The sequence below is a fragment of the Rhinoderma darwinii genome, chromosome 4 (assembly GCF_050947455.1).
Source record: "Rhinoderma darwinii isolate aRhiDar2 chromosome 4, aRhiDar2.hap1, whole genome shotgun sequence".
NCBI lineage: Eukaryota > Metazoa > Chordata > Amphibia > Anura > Rhinodermatidae > Rhinoderma > Rhinoderma darwinii.
In genome coordinates, this window is record NC_134690.1 from 217,074,273 (window position 1) to 217,092,625 (window position 18,353).

General features: G+C 44.1%; 1 protein-coding gene across 1 annotated transcript in view; it reads right to left on the bottom strand.

The window, feature by feature from the left end:
* The window catches only part of MMS22L (MMS22 like, DNA repair protein), a 147,899-nt gene extending 131,822 nt beyond the window's left edge, over nucleotides 1-16,077 (bottom strand). Inside the window, exon 1 of the mRNA XM_075862188.1 lies at nucleotides 15,841-16,077. Coding sequence (XP_075718303.1) covers nucleotides 15,841-16,022 — 182 coding nt within the window. The 5' untranslated portion in view covers nucleotides 16,023-16,077. The remainder of the gene's footprint in view (nucleotides 1-15,840) is intronic.
* Nucleotides 16,078-18,353: the final 2,276 nt, after the last annotated feature.

Consider the following 18,353-nt stretch of genomic DNA (forward strand, 5'->3'; position numbering starts at 1 on the left):
ATATACAAAAAAAATCAAATATATGTAGATATATATACAAAAAAAATCGAATATCTACACACAGTGTCATATATATATATATATATTATATATATATATTACATTTGGTATCTCTCTAATCGTATCGATCCGTAGATTAAAGACAACATGTCGTTTTTATTGCATGGTGAACGCTGTAAAAACAAAACCCAAAAATCAATGGAGGAATCGCTGTTTTTTTCCTATTCCCCCCACAAATAATTTTTTTTCTCATTTCCCAGTACATTATATGGTACAATAAATGGAGCCATAAAAACTACAAATCGTCCCGCAAAAATCTCGCCCAGATACAGCTTTATCGATGGAAAAATAAAAACGTTATGCCCTTTGGAAGGTGGGGAAGAAAAATAACGAAAATGAAAAATGGCTGCGTCTTGAAGGGGTTAAGGAAATAGCCTGTTTGGGCCTTAGCCCCTTCCCGCTCCTGGACGTACTATTAGGTCATGGCAGCTGTATCGTTCGCGCTCCATGACCTAATAGTACGTCTCGGGAGTAACGGCCGTTTCGGCCATCCTCAAGACACATACAGGAGCTGTGACAGCTGCTGTCTCGTACAGCAGCTGTCACAGCTCCTACAGCGGGGACCGATCGCTGTGTCCCCGCTGATTAACCCCTTAAAAGCCGCGTTCTATAGAGATCGCGGCTTTTTAGGGGTTAAGCTGCCATCGCCGGCCTGCTACGCGATAGCGGCCGGCGATGGGGACTATGGCAACCGGACACCAAACAATGGCGTCCGGCTATGCCATAGACGGAAGCCTAGTGGGTCCTGACAACGTCAGGACCCACTATGCTTGCTGTCAGTGAGTAGCTGACAGTTCTAATACACTGCACTACGCATGTAGTGCAGTGTATTAGAATAGCGATCAGGGCCTCCTGCCCTCAAGTCCCCTAGTGGGACAAAGTAATAAAGTTAAAAAAAAGATGTGTAAAAATAAGAAAATAAAAGTTTTAAAAGTAAAAATCCCCCCTTTTCCCTTATCAGTCATTTATTATTAATAAAAATATATAAACAAACAAATAAACTATACATAATTGGTATCGCCTCGTCCGTAACGGCCTGAACTACAAAATGATTTCGTTATTTATCCCGCACGGTGAACGCCGTAAAAGAAAATAATAATAAACCGTACCACAATCACAATTGTTTGGTCACTTCACCTCCCAAAAAATGGAATAAAAAGAGATCAAAAAGTCGCATGTACCGAAAAATGGTACTGATCGAAACTACAGTTCGTTACGCAAAAAATAAGTCCTCGCACGGCTTTATTGATGTAAAAATAAAAAAGTTCTGGCTCTTAGAATAAGGTAACACAAAAAGTGAATGATTTTTTACAAAACGTATTTTATTGTGCAAACGCCATAAGACATAAAAAAAAAAAAACTATAAACATCTGGTATCGCCGTAATCGTATCGCCCCGCAGAATAAAGTGAATATGTCATTTATAGCGCACGGTGCACGCTGTAAAAAAAATAGAATAAAAAAACAATAGTAGAATTGCTGTTTTTTAGTCACCACGCCACCTAAAAATAGAATAAAAACTGATCAAAAAGCCGCATGCACCCCAAGAAAACTACAATGGATTCCTCAAGGGGTCTAGTTTCCAAATTGGGGTCACTTTTGGGGGGTTCCCAAGGTTTTGGCACCACAAGACCTCTTCAAACCGGACATGGTGCCTAATAAAAAAGAGGCCTCAAAAGCCACTAGGTGCTCCTTTGCTTCGGAGGCCGGTGCTTCAGTCCATTACCGCCCGAGGGCCACATGTGGGATATTTCTCAAAACTGCAGAATCTGGGCAATAAATATTGAGTTGCGTTTCTCTGATAAATCCTTTTGTGTTATAAAAAAAATGGTATAAAGAGGATTTTCTGACAAAAAAAATAATTTAAATGTCACCTCTACTTTGCTCTAAATTTCTGTGAAACGCCTAAAGGGTTCATAAACTTTCTAAATGCTGTTGTGAATACTTTGTGGGGTCTAGTTTCTAAAATGGGGTATTTGATAGGGGTTTCTAATATATGGGCCCCTCAAAGCAACTTCAGAACTGAACTGTAACCTAAAAAAATAAATAAATGAGGCAATACTTCGCTTCTTACATTATACTGATAATGAGCCGTGCCCACCCCGAGATGACCCCAGTTTTGACCGTTTGTATAAACGGAGACCCCTATTAGACCGTTCCAGTGCCCGGTTTTCCCAAGCATTCACCCCCAAGAAGTGTATTTCTATTGAGTCCCTGGTACATTTTAAAGGGAGGGTTCAATTCCGCGAGTACCTGCCGGGTAAGAGGGCAAGGTATGGCGTAAGCTGTGTGAGAGTGCATCAGGGTATACCTACAGGTTTAGGATATATGAAGGAAAGGCCACCCCCAAACCAGACTGCATCCTGGACTACAATAGGTACATGGGAGGGATGGACTTGTAAGATCAAGCCCTGAAGCCCTACAGCGCCATGCGGTGTGGTATAAGAAGCTGGCCGGGCACATCATACAGATGGCTTTGTACAATGCGTACGTGCTACGTCGATGTGCAGGCCAGACGGGAACTTTCCTGGAATTTCAAGAGGTGATTATCAAGAACCTAATCTTTAGGGACCAAGAAGGGGGGGGCACCCAGTACTTCTGGAAGCGGGGCCACACGCATCGTACCAGGGCAACACTTTCCAGGAGAAGTTCCCCAAACTGGCAAGAAGGGAAAAAGTCAAAAGAGGTGCAAAGTCTGCTATAAGAGGGCGATAAGGGATGACACAATATATCAATGTGACACGTGTCCCGAATAAGCAGAGCTCTGTATGAAAGAGTGTTTTAAAATTTATCATACATCCCTTGGTTTATAATCTACCCCAGTTTTACTTACCCTGATGCACTCCGCACAGCTTATCCCCCCTCGTCTTTCCCCTCTGAGCCCTGCTGTGTGCCCAGGCAGCTGATAACAGCCACATGTAGGGTATTGCCATACCCGGGAGAACCAACATTACAGTTTATGGGGTGTAGGTCTCCGGTCAAAATGCTCACTACACCTCTAGATGAATGCCTTAAGGGTGTAGTTTTTAAAACGGGGTCACTTCTTGTGGGTTTCAACTGTACTTGTACCTCAGGGGCTTCTGCATACATGACTTCGCACTAGAAAATCCCCAGTAGGCCAAATGGTGGTCCTTTCCTTCTGAGCCCTCCCATGGGCCCAAACGGCAGTTTATCACAACAAATGGGGTAGTGCGGCACTCAGAACAAATTGCGCAACAGAATGGAGTATTTTGTTTCTTGTGAAAATAAGTAATTTTCAGCCAAAACGACATATTATTTGAAAAAAATAATTTTGTTTTCATTCCCAGCCCAATTCAAATAAGTTCTGTGAAAAAACTATGGGGTCAAAATGGTCACAACACCCATAAATGAATTCCTTGAGGGGTGTAGTTTCCAAAATGGGGTCACTTCTGGTGGATTTCCATTGCTTTGATACCTCTGAGGCTCTGCAAATGCGACATGGCACCCGAAAACCAATCCAGCAAAATCTGGACTCCAACAAACATATAGCGCTCCTTTCCTTCTGAGCCCTCCCATGGGCCCAAACGGCAGTTTATCACCACAAATGGGGTATTGCCACACTAAGGACAAATTGGGCAACAAAATGGGGTATTTTGTTCCCTGTGAAAATAAGAAATTTTGATCACAAATGACATTTTACTGGAAAAAAATGACATTTTTTTCATTTCACAGCCCAATTCAAATACGTGCTGTGAAAAAACTGTGCGGTCAAAATGGTAACAACAACCATAAATCAATTCCTTGAGGGGTGTAGTTTCCAAAATGGGGTCACTATTGGGGGATTCCTACTGTTTTGACACCTCTTCAAACCTGGCATGCTGCCTAAAATATATTCTAATAAAAAAAGAGGACTCAAAATGCACTAGGTGCTTCTTTGCTTCTAGGGCTTGTGTTTTATTCCAGGAGCGCAGTACAGCCACATGTGGGACATTTCTAAAAACTGCAGAATCTGGATAATACATATTTAGTAGTGTTTCTCTGGTAAAACCTTCTGTGTTACAGAAAAAAAAATGAATAAAATTGAAATTCAGCAAGAAAAAATGAAATTTGCAAATTTCACCTCCACTTTGCTTTAATTCCTGTGAAATGCCTGAAGGGTTAAAAAAACTTTCAAAATGCTGTTTTGAATACTTTGAGGGGTCTAGTTTTTAAAATGGGGTGTTTTATCAGGGTTTCTAATACATAGGCCCCACAAAGCAACTTCAGAACTCAAGAGGTACCTTAAAAAAAAGGCTTTTGAAATTTTCTTAAAAATATGAGAAATTGCTGTTTATGTTCTAAGCCTTGTAACGTCCAAGAAAAATAAAAGCATGTTCAAAAAACTATGCCAATCTAAATTAGACATATGGGAAATGTGAACTAGTAACTATTTTGGGTGGTATAACCGTCTGTTTTACAAGCAGATGCATTTAAATTCTGAAAAATTCTAGTTTTTCAAAATTTTCTCTACATTTTGCAATTTTTCACCAATAAACACTGAATATATGGACCAAATTTTACCACGAACATGAAGCCCAATGTGTCACGAGAAAACAATCTCAGAATCGCTTGGATAGGTTTAAGCATTCCGACGTTATTACCACATAAAGTGAAATATGTCAGATTTGAAAAATGGGCTCTGAGCCTTAACCCCTTAGTGACCATTTTAGGCCCATTAGACCAAGCTATTTTATTCGTTTTTCTATAGTCGCATTCAAAGAGCTATAACTTTTTTATTTTTTCGTCTACATAGCTGTATGAGGACTTGTTTTTTGCGGGATTAGTTGTGCTTTTTAATAGCACCATTTTTGGGTACATATAATTTTTATATTAACTTTTATTAACCTTTTTGGGGGGGGGGGGATTATAAAAAAAAACTGAAATTCCGCCATTGTTCTATGCGTTTTTAAATTGAAGCCGTTCACTATGCGACGTAAATAACATGTTACCTTTATTCTATGGGTCGGTACGATTACGGCGATACCACATATGTAGAGGTTTTTTTATGTTTTACGACTTTCACACAATAAAAACACTTTTGAACTAAAATTATTTGTTTTTGCATCGTCGCTTTCCAAGAGCCGTAATTTTTTTGTTTTTCTATCAATATAGTGATTTTTTGGGCTTGTTTTCTGCGGGACAAGACGTAGTTTTGATTGGTACTGTTTTGGGGTGCATGGGACTTATTGATTCATTTTTATTATGACTTTTTTGGGGGGCAATGGAAAAAAATTGCAATTTCGCAATGTTTTTTTGCGTTTTTTTTTTACGGTGTTCACTTTGCGGTTTAAATTACATATTAACTTTATTAATGGAGTCATTACGGTCGCGGCGATACCACATATGTGTACTTTTTTTTTTTTTTTGACTTTTACTAAATAAAACCTCTTTTTATGGAAAAAAATGGTTTTATTTTTTTACTGTACTTTTTATTAATAATCTTTATTTCACTTTGATTACTTATTTTATTAGTCCCACTAGGGGACTTTACTGTGCGATATTCCGATCGCTGCTATAATGCTCTGGTATACTTCGTATACCAGAGCATTATTGCCTGTCAGTGTAAATCTGACGGGCAATCTGTTAGGACGTGCCTCCGGCGCGTCCTAACAGGCATATGTCCAGGGCAGACCTGGGGGCTTTTATCTGGCCCCCGGCTGCCATGACACCCCATCGGAGACCCGCGATTGCATTCGCGGGCCGCCGATGGGTGACAGAGGGAGCTCACTCCCTCTGTAAACAAAGTTAAATGCCGCGGTCACTATTGACGGCGGCATTTAACGGGTTAAACGGCCGCGATCGAAGTAAACTTCGATCGCGGGCGTTGGAGCAGGAGCTCAGCGGTCATCACAGCAGAGCCCCGGCTCCTGCCTGCACGGGAGACCCGTGCAGGACTTAGACTAGGCTGACGTGAAAAGGCGTCAGCCTAGCCTAATGCCCATTAGTGACCGACGTAAAAAGGCGTATTAGTGGTCACTAAGGGGTTAAGGCCCAAACTAGGCTGCGTCCTTAAGGGGTTAAAAGGCATTGTCCTCTACTGAACAACTTATGACCTATATATCGGAAGTTACGACCCATTATGCGTTGTACGGAGCCAGAAGCAGTCGGCTCTGTACAAAGCATAGCGGCTGTGCTGCCGAACTGCAGCTCTGCTCCTCTTCACTTGAATAGGAGCAGAACTGCAGTACAGCAACTTGGCCGCTATTCAGTACCCAGAGCCAACTGAATGGCATGTACGTCCTGTGCTCGAAGGCAGCCGAAGCGGCTTAACGGTGTGGGGTCCGGGTGTCGGAGCCCCACAGACCATGTACTGACGACCTATCCGGTGGATAGGTCATCGGCTGTCCTGTAGTGGACAACCGCTTTAAAATGGTCACTAACGTTTGAACAAATATAAGAAACGTGTTAGGGAAAAATGCCTTTTTTTCCACTTATCAGCCCCTGCTTCCACCCCCTTCTAACGGTTCCCTTAAGCCCCATGCAGACGAACGTGCTTTTGCAGCCGCAATTCCCCCGAAAATCCATGAGAGAAATGCAGCCCCATTCATTCCGTGCATGAGGCCTTGAAAATAATGGCCGCGGCCATGTGCACAGCCCGCTATTTGTGACTGCGTGGCCGCCGACCTGGATATCACGGCCGTGTGCATGAGGCCTTGCTCTAAATGTACTGTTAAATCCGTTTTCTCAAGACAAGACGGATACTCAGCTCACTGAAGGATCAGGTTACAGCTGCCCATAGGAGTCGATGGAGAGGGGGTAGCAGAGCGAGAGAGAGAGAAGCTGAAACACACACAGATTCAGCAGCTGCTTCTAGTAAATGTTAGGGTAGGAACACACTAGGCGGAAACACTGCGGATGTTCCGCAATGGAATCCATCCGCAGCATAGTACAGAAGCAGCAGTGTTTGGTGAGATTTAAACCAATCTCAGCCACACACACAGCGGAAAATATCTGTGGAAAAAAACGTTCATAAATCGACATGCGGTGCTTTTTTTTTTTTTAAGCTGCAGCATGTCAATATACGTTGCGGAATCGCTGCTCTTCTGTTGAAGGTTTTCCCTATTGAATTGAATTCATTGTTGTGGTTTATCGGGCGGAATTCACTGCGGCTACGCTGTGTAGCTTTTCGCAGCGTATCCGCCTAATGTTTTCCTACCCTAAGGCCGGATTTACACGAGCGTGTGCGTTTTGCGCACGCAAAAGTTACTTAACAGCTCCGTGTCTCAGCCGCGTATGATGCGTGATTTTTGCGCAGCCGCCATCATCATGACACTGTTTGTATGTTTGTAAACAGAAAAGCACGTGGTGCTTTTCTGTTTTCATTCAGTTTTTACTGCGGTTGCGCGAATCACTCGCGTCACACAGAAGTGCTTCCGCGTGCTGCGCGTGATTTTCACGCACCCATTGACTTCAATGGGTGCGTGATGCGCGAACAACGCACAAATATAGGACATGTCGTGAGTTTTACGCAGCGTACACACGCTGCGTGAAACTCACGGACAGTCTTCACGGCCCCATAGACTAACATAGGTCCGTGCGAGGCGCATGAAAATCACGCGCGTTGCACGGACATATTATACGTTCGTCTGAATAAGCCCTTAGGCTGGGTTTCCGTTTTGTGCACAAATTCTGCAGAGCTTACAATAGCAGCAAAGTGAATGAGATTTAGAAAATCTCATGCCCACGCTGCGGAAAAAAACCGCACAAGGGTCGTGCGGAAAGTGTTCTGCAGTGCAACTTTCAATTCTGCATGTCAATTTATGCTGCATGTTTGGCCCATAGACTTCAATGGGGAGCATAAATTCTGCAACAGATTTGTTTTATTGCATTTTTCTTTTAGAGTGTTTTCGCAGTGGAAACACAGTAAAAAGAAACGCCAGAAATCCGCAGGTGCACATATTCAAAGCTTTAATCAATGTTCAACACTAAAATCAGCAGGTAAAACGCAGCATTTTTGAAGCAATATGCTCAGCAAAAGCGCACTATTTGGTGTGGATTTCCGTGATAGATTTACCAGTGTTTTTCTAGAGATTCTGCTTCAGATTTTCTGTTGCAGAAAATCTGCAGCGTATCCTGTGCGTGGGAAGATACCCTAAGGGCTTGCCCAAACGTAACAGAATTGCTGCAGAAAATTCCAGCAGCAATCCCATTAAAATCAGACATTCCGCAGGAAATGGTGCGGATTTTGCTGCGTTTTTCTTTTAATGCTGAGAGATGGTGATATCTCCTCACGCAACAATTCAGTCCACCTTCAGCAGCAGGAATTGACATTCTACGGTCCGATGAAGACGCCGATCCGGCGTTGAAACGCGTAGCTTGCCTATCTATTTATTTTCACATTAAACCTTGAACATTGTTCATTTCAATTTACATTAACAGCAGCGCCAGTGTGGTCCTTCTTTCTACTCTTTTACCAATTATCTACCGGCAACACCTCTTGGATGTTGCGCACTGGACCTAGGCAGCAGCTGTTTGTGCTACAGTGCACCTTTCATCATAAGTGTTGTACCTGCCAGTATTCAACACTTACAAGGTGAGCACCAACTGTGTTTATCTTGCTCTCTCTGTGTACCATGTTAAGCTGCACTCTGTGGCGCCGTGTCTCTTTTTCTTTCTGTTTCAGTCAATAAAATAAATGACACGTTTTATTACCACGATTTTTGGCAAAAAACGCTTGCGGTTATTTTATATTTCTGATGAAGAGATAGCTAAAGAAAGCCTAAAAAAACGCGGCAAAAAACGTGTGTGGTGCAAAACCGCTTCAAAAAAACCGGAGCTGATTTTTCCAGGCAGAATTTTCTGCCTGCAAAAAAACTCTGAACTGGGCATAAGGGTATGTTCACACGACAGCGTCCGTAACGGCTGAAACTACGGGGATGTTTTCAGGAAGAAACATCCCCGTAATTTCAGCCGTAACGGCATGTGCAGGCGCTTGAACGCCGCGTCCATTACGGACGGAATTGGCGCTGCTTTTCATTGGAGTCAATGAATAACGCCTCCAATTACGCCCCAAGAAGTGACAGGTCACTTCTTTGACGCGGGCGTCCATTTACGCGCCGTCATTTGACAGCGGCGCGTAAATATACGCCTCTTGTGAACAGACAAACGTCCGCCCATTGCTTTCAATGGGCAGATGTTTGTCAACGCTATCGAGGCGCATTTTTCAGACGTAATTCGGGACAAAAACGCCCGAATTACGTCCGTAATTAGTGTGTGTGAACATACCCTTAGAGTGCAGCCAAACATGGCAGATTTTGTTGCAGACATTTTCTGTTCCATTCATCCGAACGATGCATATACAGCTACACCGCTCAGTACTGGTGCATGATGTCCTCGATGTTGCTATAGTTTCTATGTGTGAAAGATTGAGACAGTAGAGCAGGGGGTTCTCTTCTCTGTGTTTAGCGATAGTATCGGGGACATAATAGCCGTTCGGCTTTACCCACTAAATCCCAGAGGACTGAGAATTAGAGATAGAGCCTGCAGAGGGGAAAACTGCTAAATAATGCAGAATACAAGTCATATGATGGCCAGAAATATTGTTATTCTTCATGCACACACATATGACAACTTATTCTGAAAAGTAATCTTAAAGGTTAACCGCTTCCTGACAGCCCACTGTAAATTAATGTCGGCGCTTGCTGGGCTCTGTGCAGCCCCGACGCGAATTCACGGTGGGTGTTAACAGAGCGATCGGTTGTCTCAGAGTAGCGTGGACACCCGTATCGCGCGGTTAACACCGGCCTCTAGTCCCGGAGACCTGATCAGGACCTGATTGTTTCAATCCCAGACATTAACCCCTTAAATGCAGCGGTCAAAAGCAATCACTGCATTTAAGGTGTTTGCAGCTCATCGGCACCCCAGCAATTAAATTGCCGGTGGCTACAAAGGCAAACGGAGGCCTATCACTGGCCTCCTGGTATGCCCAGTACAGAAGACTTTCAGGCGCCGACCGGAGGCAGGGCCTAAAAGGCTTCTGTCGCTACCTACATAATGGCGCCGGCTCAAAAAAGTTGTAAAAAGAAATATTTATGTTTCAAGTGATAAAATAAAACAGAATTGTTATTTTTCCCTTTTTAAGTCCTTTATTATTGAAAAAATAAATAAATAAACCATACAAATTTTGTATCACCACATCCGTAACGGCCTGAACTATAAGAATTCGTGCACACATTTTGCACGTTTTTGGTGCGTAAACTCCTATTGACTATGGGAACACTTGGCGTGCTTTATATGCCAAAGAATTGACTAGACGCTTTTTTTCCGTAACGCGTTTTTTTTTTTAAAAAGAACGCTGGCGTAAAAAATCCTGTTGTATGTACTAACAGCGCACTTTCCCATTGGTGTAAATGGGAAGCTTAATCAATCGTTTGACGCGTTTTTTGGCGCGTAGAATGCACGAAAAACCGCAAATACACGCCGTGTAAACCGGTTAACTGAAAAGTCATTCACCATTCTTAGGGTCAGTCCACACGTTTTTTGACGTGAAAACCGCGTCGGAAAACGCGCCAAAAAACGGCCGAAAATGCCTCCCATTGATTTCAATAAGAGGCGGAGGCGTTTTTTTCCCGCGAGCGGAAAAACCGTCTCACGGGAAAATTAAGCGACATGCCCTATCTTCAGGCGTTTACGTCTCTGACCTCCCATTGACATCGTATCGCGCTGCCTTTTTTGCCCGCGGCGCTCAATGTGTACGGGCGAAAAACGCCACTAAAAACGCAGCGAAAATCGGCGTGCAGGCAGAGCAAAATCTGCCTCAAAGTTCCAAACAGAATTTGAGGCAGATTTTCTGCCTGCAAAAAAAACTCAGTGTGAACCCAGCCTTAGCCTATTGATGTGTTCTAGAGCTCTGCAGCTGCCATTGTAAAATCACTCCCAGCTGGACAATGCTTAGCAATTTGAAGACCTTGTGAAAGAAAAAAAAAATTACAGCAAAAAAAACAACAAAAAAATACGTAAAAAATATAATAAAGATAAGCAACTTTTAATTTGCGACACATTCCCTTTAAGTCATGGGAACTATACAGTTCCCTCAAAATCACATAAAAGTACATCATGGTGATCTATTATAGAGCCAATATCTTGCGCAAAGGCACACGATGTGTATTAGGCCTCATTTACACGAGCGTAATATACGCGCGTGCGACGCGCGTGCTTTTCACGCGTGTCGTACGCACCTATATTACTCTATGGGGCAGTGCAGACGATGCGTGAATTTTGCGCAGCGCGAGTGCGTTGCGTAAAACTCACGACATGTTCTATAATCGTGCGTTTTTCGCGCATCACACACCCATTGAAGTCAATGGGTGCGTGAAAACCACAAAGGTCGCACGGAAGCACTTCCGTGCGAACTGCGTGATTCGCGTAAGAGCTGTCAAACTGAATGTAAACAGAAAAGCACCACGTGCTTTTCTGTTTACAAACATCCGAACGGAGTGTCTTAGACATGAGCGAACCGAACTTTACCGGGTTCGGCCGAACTCGTTTTGACCGAACCCGGCAGGAGACAGTCACTGTGCAGGGTGCTGAAAGAGTTAAACTGGTTCAGCACCCTGGACAGTGACTTCCGATTCCAATATACGTGAACGTGTAAAAAAAAAAAAAAAAAAAAGTTCTGACTTACTGATAACTCCCGGCTTCTTCCTCAAGTCTGACCTCCCGGGATGACAATTCAGTCCAAGTGGCAGCTGCAGCCAATCACAAGCCAAGCACAGGCTGCAGCGGTCACATGGACTGCAGCGTCATCCAGGGAGGTGGGGCCAGATGTCAAGAGAGGCGCGTCACCAAGGACGCGTCACCAAGGTAACGGCCGGGAAGTTCTCGGTAAGTACGAACCTCTTTTTTTTTTAAACAGGTTACTCGATATGGTGATCGGAATGCACTGTCGAGGGTGCTGAAAGAGTTAATGCCGATCAGTTAACTCTTTCAGCACCATAGACAGTGACTGACGTCGACTAGCCTCATCTCTATGATGGCGGCTGCGCGAAAATCATGCAGCCGCGCATCATACACGGATGACACACGGAGCTGTCAAGTGCCTTTTGCGCACGCAAAACGCTGCGTTTTTTGCGCGTGCAAAACGCACACGCTCGTGTAAATGAGGCCTTACATGCAGATTTCCCACTCGGATTTACCTATGGGCAAATCTGGAACATAATACAGTACCATCAAAGTAAATAACATTTAAAGTAATCTCATCTACATGTTAGAGAATTTGTCAGCACGTGTATATATATCTGCGGTGAGGCATTTCAAATCTGCAGAATGTCAATTTATCTTTCATTTCCGTCTTAGAATTGTATTTGACAAGTTTATAAAAAAAAAAAAAAAAATCCCCATCAAATTACGCAACGTTTGCATGGAGCCTAATAGCTGGGATCGGAGAGAACAATAGTCCAGCCGTTGAGCCCCTTAGTAGCCCCAGTTAATGCTGTCCGCAACATCTAAAACGCGATTGCGGGGTGCCATTGGGTTTCTATGGCAGTCTAGTGATATAACAATGGCCCCCAGGTCTGCCATCTTACAGCTCCTATTAGGGCTTGTCCACACAACGGAATTACTGAAGAAAATTTCTGCAGCAATTCCGTTGAAAAACGCAAACATTCCGCCGCGACAAAAACGCACCATTTCTTGCAGTTTTAACGGCAGAAAATGGTGCGTATTTTGCTGCGTTTTTCACAATGTTAGGAGATGGAGACATCTCCTCTGAAAAACGCAGCAATTCTGGACACTTTCCATAGCAGGAATTGACATGCTGTGGTCCGAAAAATAAGCACCGCAGGTCAATTTCTGCTTGGAATTTTTACGTGGCATGTGGATGAGATTTGTTAAATGTTGCTACTGTATTCTGCTGCGGCAATTCCGCAGCGTGTGGACGAGTCCTTCGTGTCTTCCAGAGGCAGGGCCTAATAGGATGCCTGGCAGCATTCCAATGACACACATAATACACTGCAATCAGAAGTTTTAACTGTATTACATCAACGAACAAGTGATTGACAAGTGGACTTAAAAAATAAAAAAAAAACAGGTACTAAAATTTTTACGAAAAAAAGCCTTACCATTTTTCACAAGAAAATTATTTCACCATTAAAAAAGCAAACATCATTTCCATGTCCTCAAAGGGAATCTGTCACCAGGTTTTTGCTGTCCTATCGGAGGGCTGCATAAAGTAGTGGCAGAGACCCTGATTAAAACGCTATATTACTTAATTTTGAGCGTTCTGTAGTTTTTGTTAAAATCATTTTTTCCTCAGCAGCTTGTATTCATGAGCTGCGACTAACCCCGCCCACCGGCCATTGATTGACAGCTTTTCTCCCCAGAATGTGCATGGGGAGAAAGCTGACAATCAGCGGTGGGGCGGTGGGCCTAGCAGCAGCTCCCGAATATTGAGGACTCCTGAGTTCCCGAATATTGAGGACTCCTGAGTGCTCGAATCGTTGAGAAGATTTCTAGCTCGGCTTGCGATGAAGGAGATAAACAGCGATTTTATGAAAATTACTGAACATTACAGGGTAAGTGACACCGCTGAAACCAGGCTCTCCGGCACCACTCTATGCCACCTTCAGATAGTGCAGCATGAACATGGTAATAGATTCTCTTTAAAAGTCCAAACAATTTAAAGATCATGTTATTTAATCCGCCAGTTGAACGCTGTGGGGAAAAAAAATTCACGATGCAAGCATTACTGTTTTTTTAAAATCACCTCGCTCGCTCTCTACCCACAAAATAAAAAAAAAATTAAATAAAAAGTGGCCAAAAATACACATGGACCAGAAGAGCAGCATGTAAACAATGGGCGGTACAAGCAGAAGAGGCGGAGCTTGGAGGCGAATAATATTTATAAAAAAAGAAAAGAAAAAGTGTATTTGGGTAGGTTTTGGAGGGCACAAGTAATGCGGCAAAAATGTCCTTTAAAAAATAACTAGGCGATCATTTTCTGATAGCTGGGTGCCCCAATGCTGGGACCCCCAGCAATCGCGAGACCAGTGGTCCCAAATCCCCAGATCCTCCTCACTGCTCGATCGCAGTGAGAAGGACATTGTGCTCGAGCATGCGCGATGCCGCTCTATTCAAAGTCTATGGGAATGATGGAAACAGTCGAGTACATTGCTTAGCTGTTTCCATCATTCCGATAGACATTCAAGCTCTTTCTCACTGCGGGGGGTGGGGGTGAAAAAGGGGTGCAGTGAGGAGAGGGGGTAAGGGACCCCCATTCACAAGATCGGCGAAGGGTCCCAGTGATCAGACAATCATCCCCTATTCTTTGGATAGGTAATAATTGTGAATTAAGGGACAACACATTTAGCCAAGGTCTACACAGCGACAGCAGGTTGCATGGCCAAAGATCGCTATGTCGGCCTGCCTGCATCATAGCTAATGAAAGTCAATAGGGCTGCGTTGCAACCTGTAGATTGCCGCAAACGCAACATAACTGTTGCAGAAAATTTCAGCAGGTACTGATAACTTACAATTGTCATGTCGCGGGTCGCAACGCAGCAAGATTGACTTTCATTACCTGTGATGGAGGCAGGGCAACACCGATCTTTGGCTGCGCGACCTGCGTCGCGGCCAAAGTCGTACCTCCCAACCGTCCCAGATTCAGCGGGACAGTCTCTGCTTACGGGCGGAGTGCTCCTATCCCGGACGGCCGTGGGTATGTCCCGTTGTCAATTGTATCTGCGTCCTCAGTTGAATCCAATTCTGAAGCAGGGAACCATCAGCTCCCTGCTTCAGAATTAGTTCAGAGCGGAGGAGCAGAGGGAGCTCCTACGCTCGCCATGGACTCCCTGGGCACAGTGATGATCTGGCCGGGGATTCCGCTCCTAGAGGAAACCCCTAAGGTCACTGTCCATACATGGAAATTTATGTCAGTGGCTCCACCTGGAGCGGAATCCCCGGCCAGAGTCGGCAACGTGGATTCCCCTCAAGGAGTAGCCACAGACGTCACTGTCCATATATGGACAGTGACATCAGGGCTTCCCTCTAGGAGCGGAATCCCTGGCCTATGCTCTGGCTAGGGAGTCCCAATGGCGCTATCTACAGGAGGTTGGCAGTATCTTCAAGGGGGTGTGGCACTATCTACACGGACACTGTGGCACTATATAGGGACACCATCTACAGGGGACACTATACTGTATGGGGGCATCTGTGTGGGCAATATACTGTATGGGGGCATCTGTGTGGGCATTCTACTGTATGGGGGCATCTGTGTGGGCATTCTACTGTATGGGGGATTCTACTGATGGGGGCAGCTAGAGGGTATTATACTGTGTGGGTGCAGCTATGTGGTATTATACTGTATGGGAGCACGATACTGTGTATGGGTGGGATTAGAGTCATGGCACATCGGTTGTCCCCCTTTGTGATACTTGAAAATTGGGAGATTATGGCCAAAGTCGACGTGTAGCCCTATTTGCTATAGTGTATTATGAAATAGGCCCAGGTTCCATGACATTCTTCACACTTTGCAATGTCAGACATCACCGCTAATGTTATGGATAACAAAAAATATCATACAGTATGCAATAATTGGTGTACAGAAGCAGATTGTTCAGCAGTATGACAGAAACAAGCAGACGGAACGTGTGTGTGTGTGTGTGTGTGTGTGTGTGTGTGTGTGTGTGTGTGTGTGTGTGTGTGTGTGTGTGTGTGTGTGTGTGTGTGTGTGTGTGTGTGTGTGTGTGTGTGTGTGTGTGTGTGTGTGTGTGTGTGTGTGTGTGTGTGTGTGTGTGTGTGTGTGTGTGTGTGTGTGTGTGTAACTATATATATATTAGGTATTCACCTTTTTAAGCTGCCAGTTGTTAAATAAGAATCGAAGGAGAATATTTTCGCGCCTTCTTTGCAGCTCTCTTGGGCACACGTAAAGCGCGGCGGTTTACATTCCTCGCCGCCCTCCAGCTCCAAGCTCTCGGTAAAATTCGGCGAGAGCGGGGGAGTCAGAGACCCGGTAAACTCTTCAGTCATGATGATCTCTTGGCAAGCAGGACATGTCCGGGAAATCGTCTGAGAACGATAAGCCCCTCCCCTCAACAAGCGTCATACTGACCGTAGCCAATAGAAAGCCTGCCTCCCAGCTAAGGCGAGTCCTTCAAGTGTGAGCGCGGGAAATGTCATTGAGGAGGCGCGGGTGAAACATGGAAGCTGCGTCCTGCTCTCATATTTTTATAAATGTTATTTTTATTTATTATTTCTTGCTGCTTTGCGTTGTACTTTGAACTTCTATCTTGTCCAGTTGTATAGGACTTTCTCATTGTGTGGCTTTTTGAATAGAACGTTTGTGTCATATCCATGAAATATGCCATAAACGTGATAGGTTTGGGAGTCCTGCCAGGCGAAGTGTCCAGCAGCTGCTGCCGTAGATTGAATAGGGATGTGTCAGTGTACATGTGCTGCTCTATAATGCCAGATAAAGCGGAACTCCCGTAGACTTGAATGGACAGTGCTGTACAACCATTGTCCACTTAGTGTGCAGCCACGGCCAATAGCACGCCGTTGTCACACACTTGTGGCATTTCCGGTTTTTGTTTCCCTGCATTCAGTCAGCCAAGTTTTACATCCATCTGGCTATCTTAGGCACATACATCGTTCAGCTATGGCATTTAGGCCCTATGCAGACGACCGGGAAACTCGGCATATATGGACAGTGACGTCAAGAGCTTTCCCAAGACAGGAGTCCCCGGCCAGATATATTGGGATGCTCTGGCCGTGGACTCCATAGTTGAAAGCCCAACATCACTGACCATATATGGGCAGCAATGTCAAGGGCTTCTCCAGGCTAAGCGCTCAAAGTAGCACTGTCTCCCTCCGCCAGGATCAGTTTTTACCGGCTGTTACAAGGATTGATTCCGTAAATATATGGACAGGGGCTCCCTTTAGGAGCGGCGTACCCAGCTAGAGTGTTAGCAACGCTCTGGCTGGGGATTCTTCTCCTAGAGAAGCACCTCACGTCACTATCCATGTATGGACAGTAATGTCAGGGCTCCTCTGGGGAGCCACAATGGTGCTATGTACAGGGAGGGGCAATATCTACAGGGGGTGGCTGTGTGGCACTATATACAAGGGTTTATTATGTCACCATATGGTCTCATTAGCCTCAGTTATACAATCTGTTTTAGTCCGGCGTTGACCTCTTTAATTTATTTTCTTTTAATTGTTATATTAACTACTTTATATAACTATATTGCTTGTAAAATGTACAAAGTGGAAAAAATGTATGCCTCATTGATTGGTAGAGAAAGCAAACATGGCGAGGGGGAAGGAGATTTCTGGAAAGAAGTTGGGGAAGGAGGGGGGTCCAAACTGAATCTTTGCCCCGGGTGCTGGAGAACCCAGCTACGCTTCCGACATATGGATTGCAAAGAGAATGTTATTAACCATTCCAATTACAGTTGCAAGTTGTGAAAGGAGCTTAAGCAAACTAAAGTTAATAAAAGCATTCATAGGTCCCGGTGTACAAATGAGGTCCATAAAAACAAGATTTGAGACGTTTTGGTCTTTATAAACTTGAGTGGCCTGCGCAGAGTCCTGACCTCAGCCCCATACAACACATTTTTGACAAATTGGAACACTGATTGCAAGCCAGGCCTTCTGATCCAACATCCGTTCCTGATTTCACAAATGCTATTTTGGTTGAAGGGTCACACAGACACACATACTAAAGTCTTGTGGAAAGTGTTTCTAGGAGAAAGGACGAAAACTTCATGGTCCCCATGTCATCTCAGAGTAAAATTATTTTCAGATGATACATAATTAACCCACACCTACACTCCTGGAGTAAATATATTTTTATATGTTAGAATTATTAGTCAACTTGTTGGGCTTTTTTGGAGTCATTTTGTCTTGGTCACTCCTGGAAAGATTCGACATTGTATGAAATATTTCCCATTTAGAGTTAAAGGACGGTGTCGCGAAAAATTTTTTTTTAATAGAAATTGGATTTTAGTGTGTTATTAAAATACATTTTATTTATTTGTGTGTGTTTTACTTTTTTATTTTCTCTAACTTTTACTTTACTATGGGGGCTGCCATTTTTTTTTTCATCTCTATATGTGTCGATTAATGACAAATACAGAGATGGAATACGGCACATACATCCCCATAGAGAATGCGAACGGGAGCCGTTCCATTCACTATGGTGTACGGCGCATGCACCTCTTCCACACAGTCCAAAAGAAAGGTCTTCGGCCGAGCGATATCCGGCGCCATTTTCATGTGGACCGGAAGCCGCGGCCGGACAGTAAGATGACTACTTCCGGTCGCGGCTTCCAGACGTGATTAGAAGCAAGTACTAGGAGC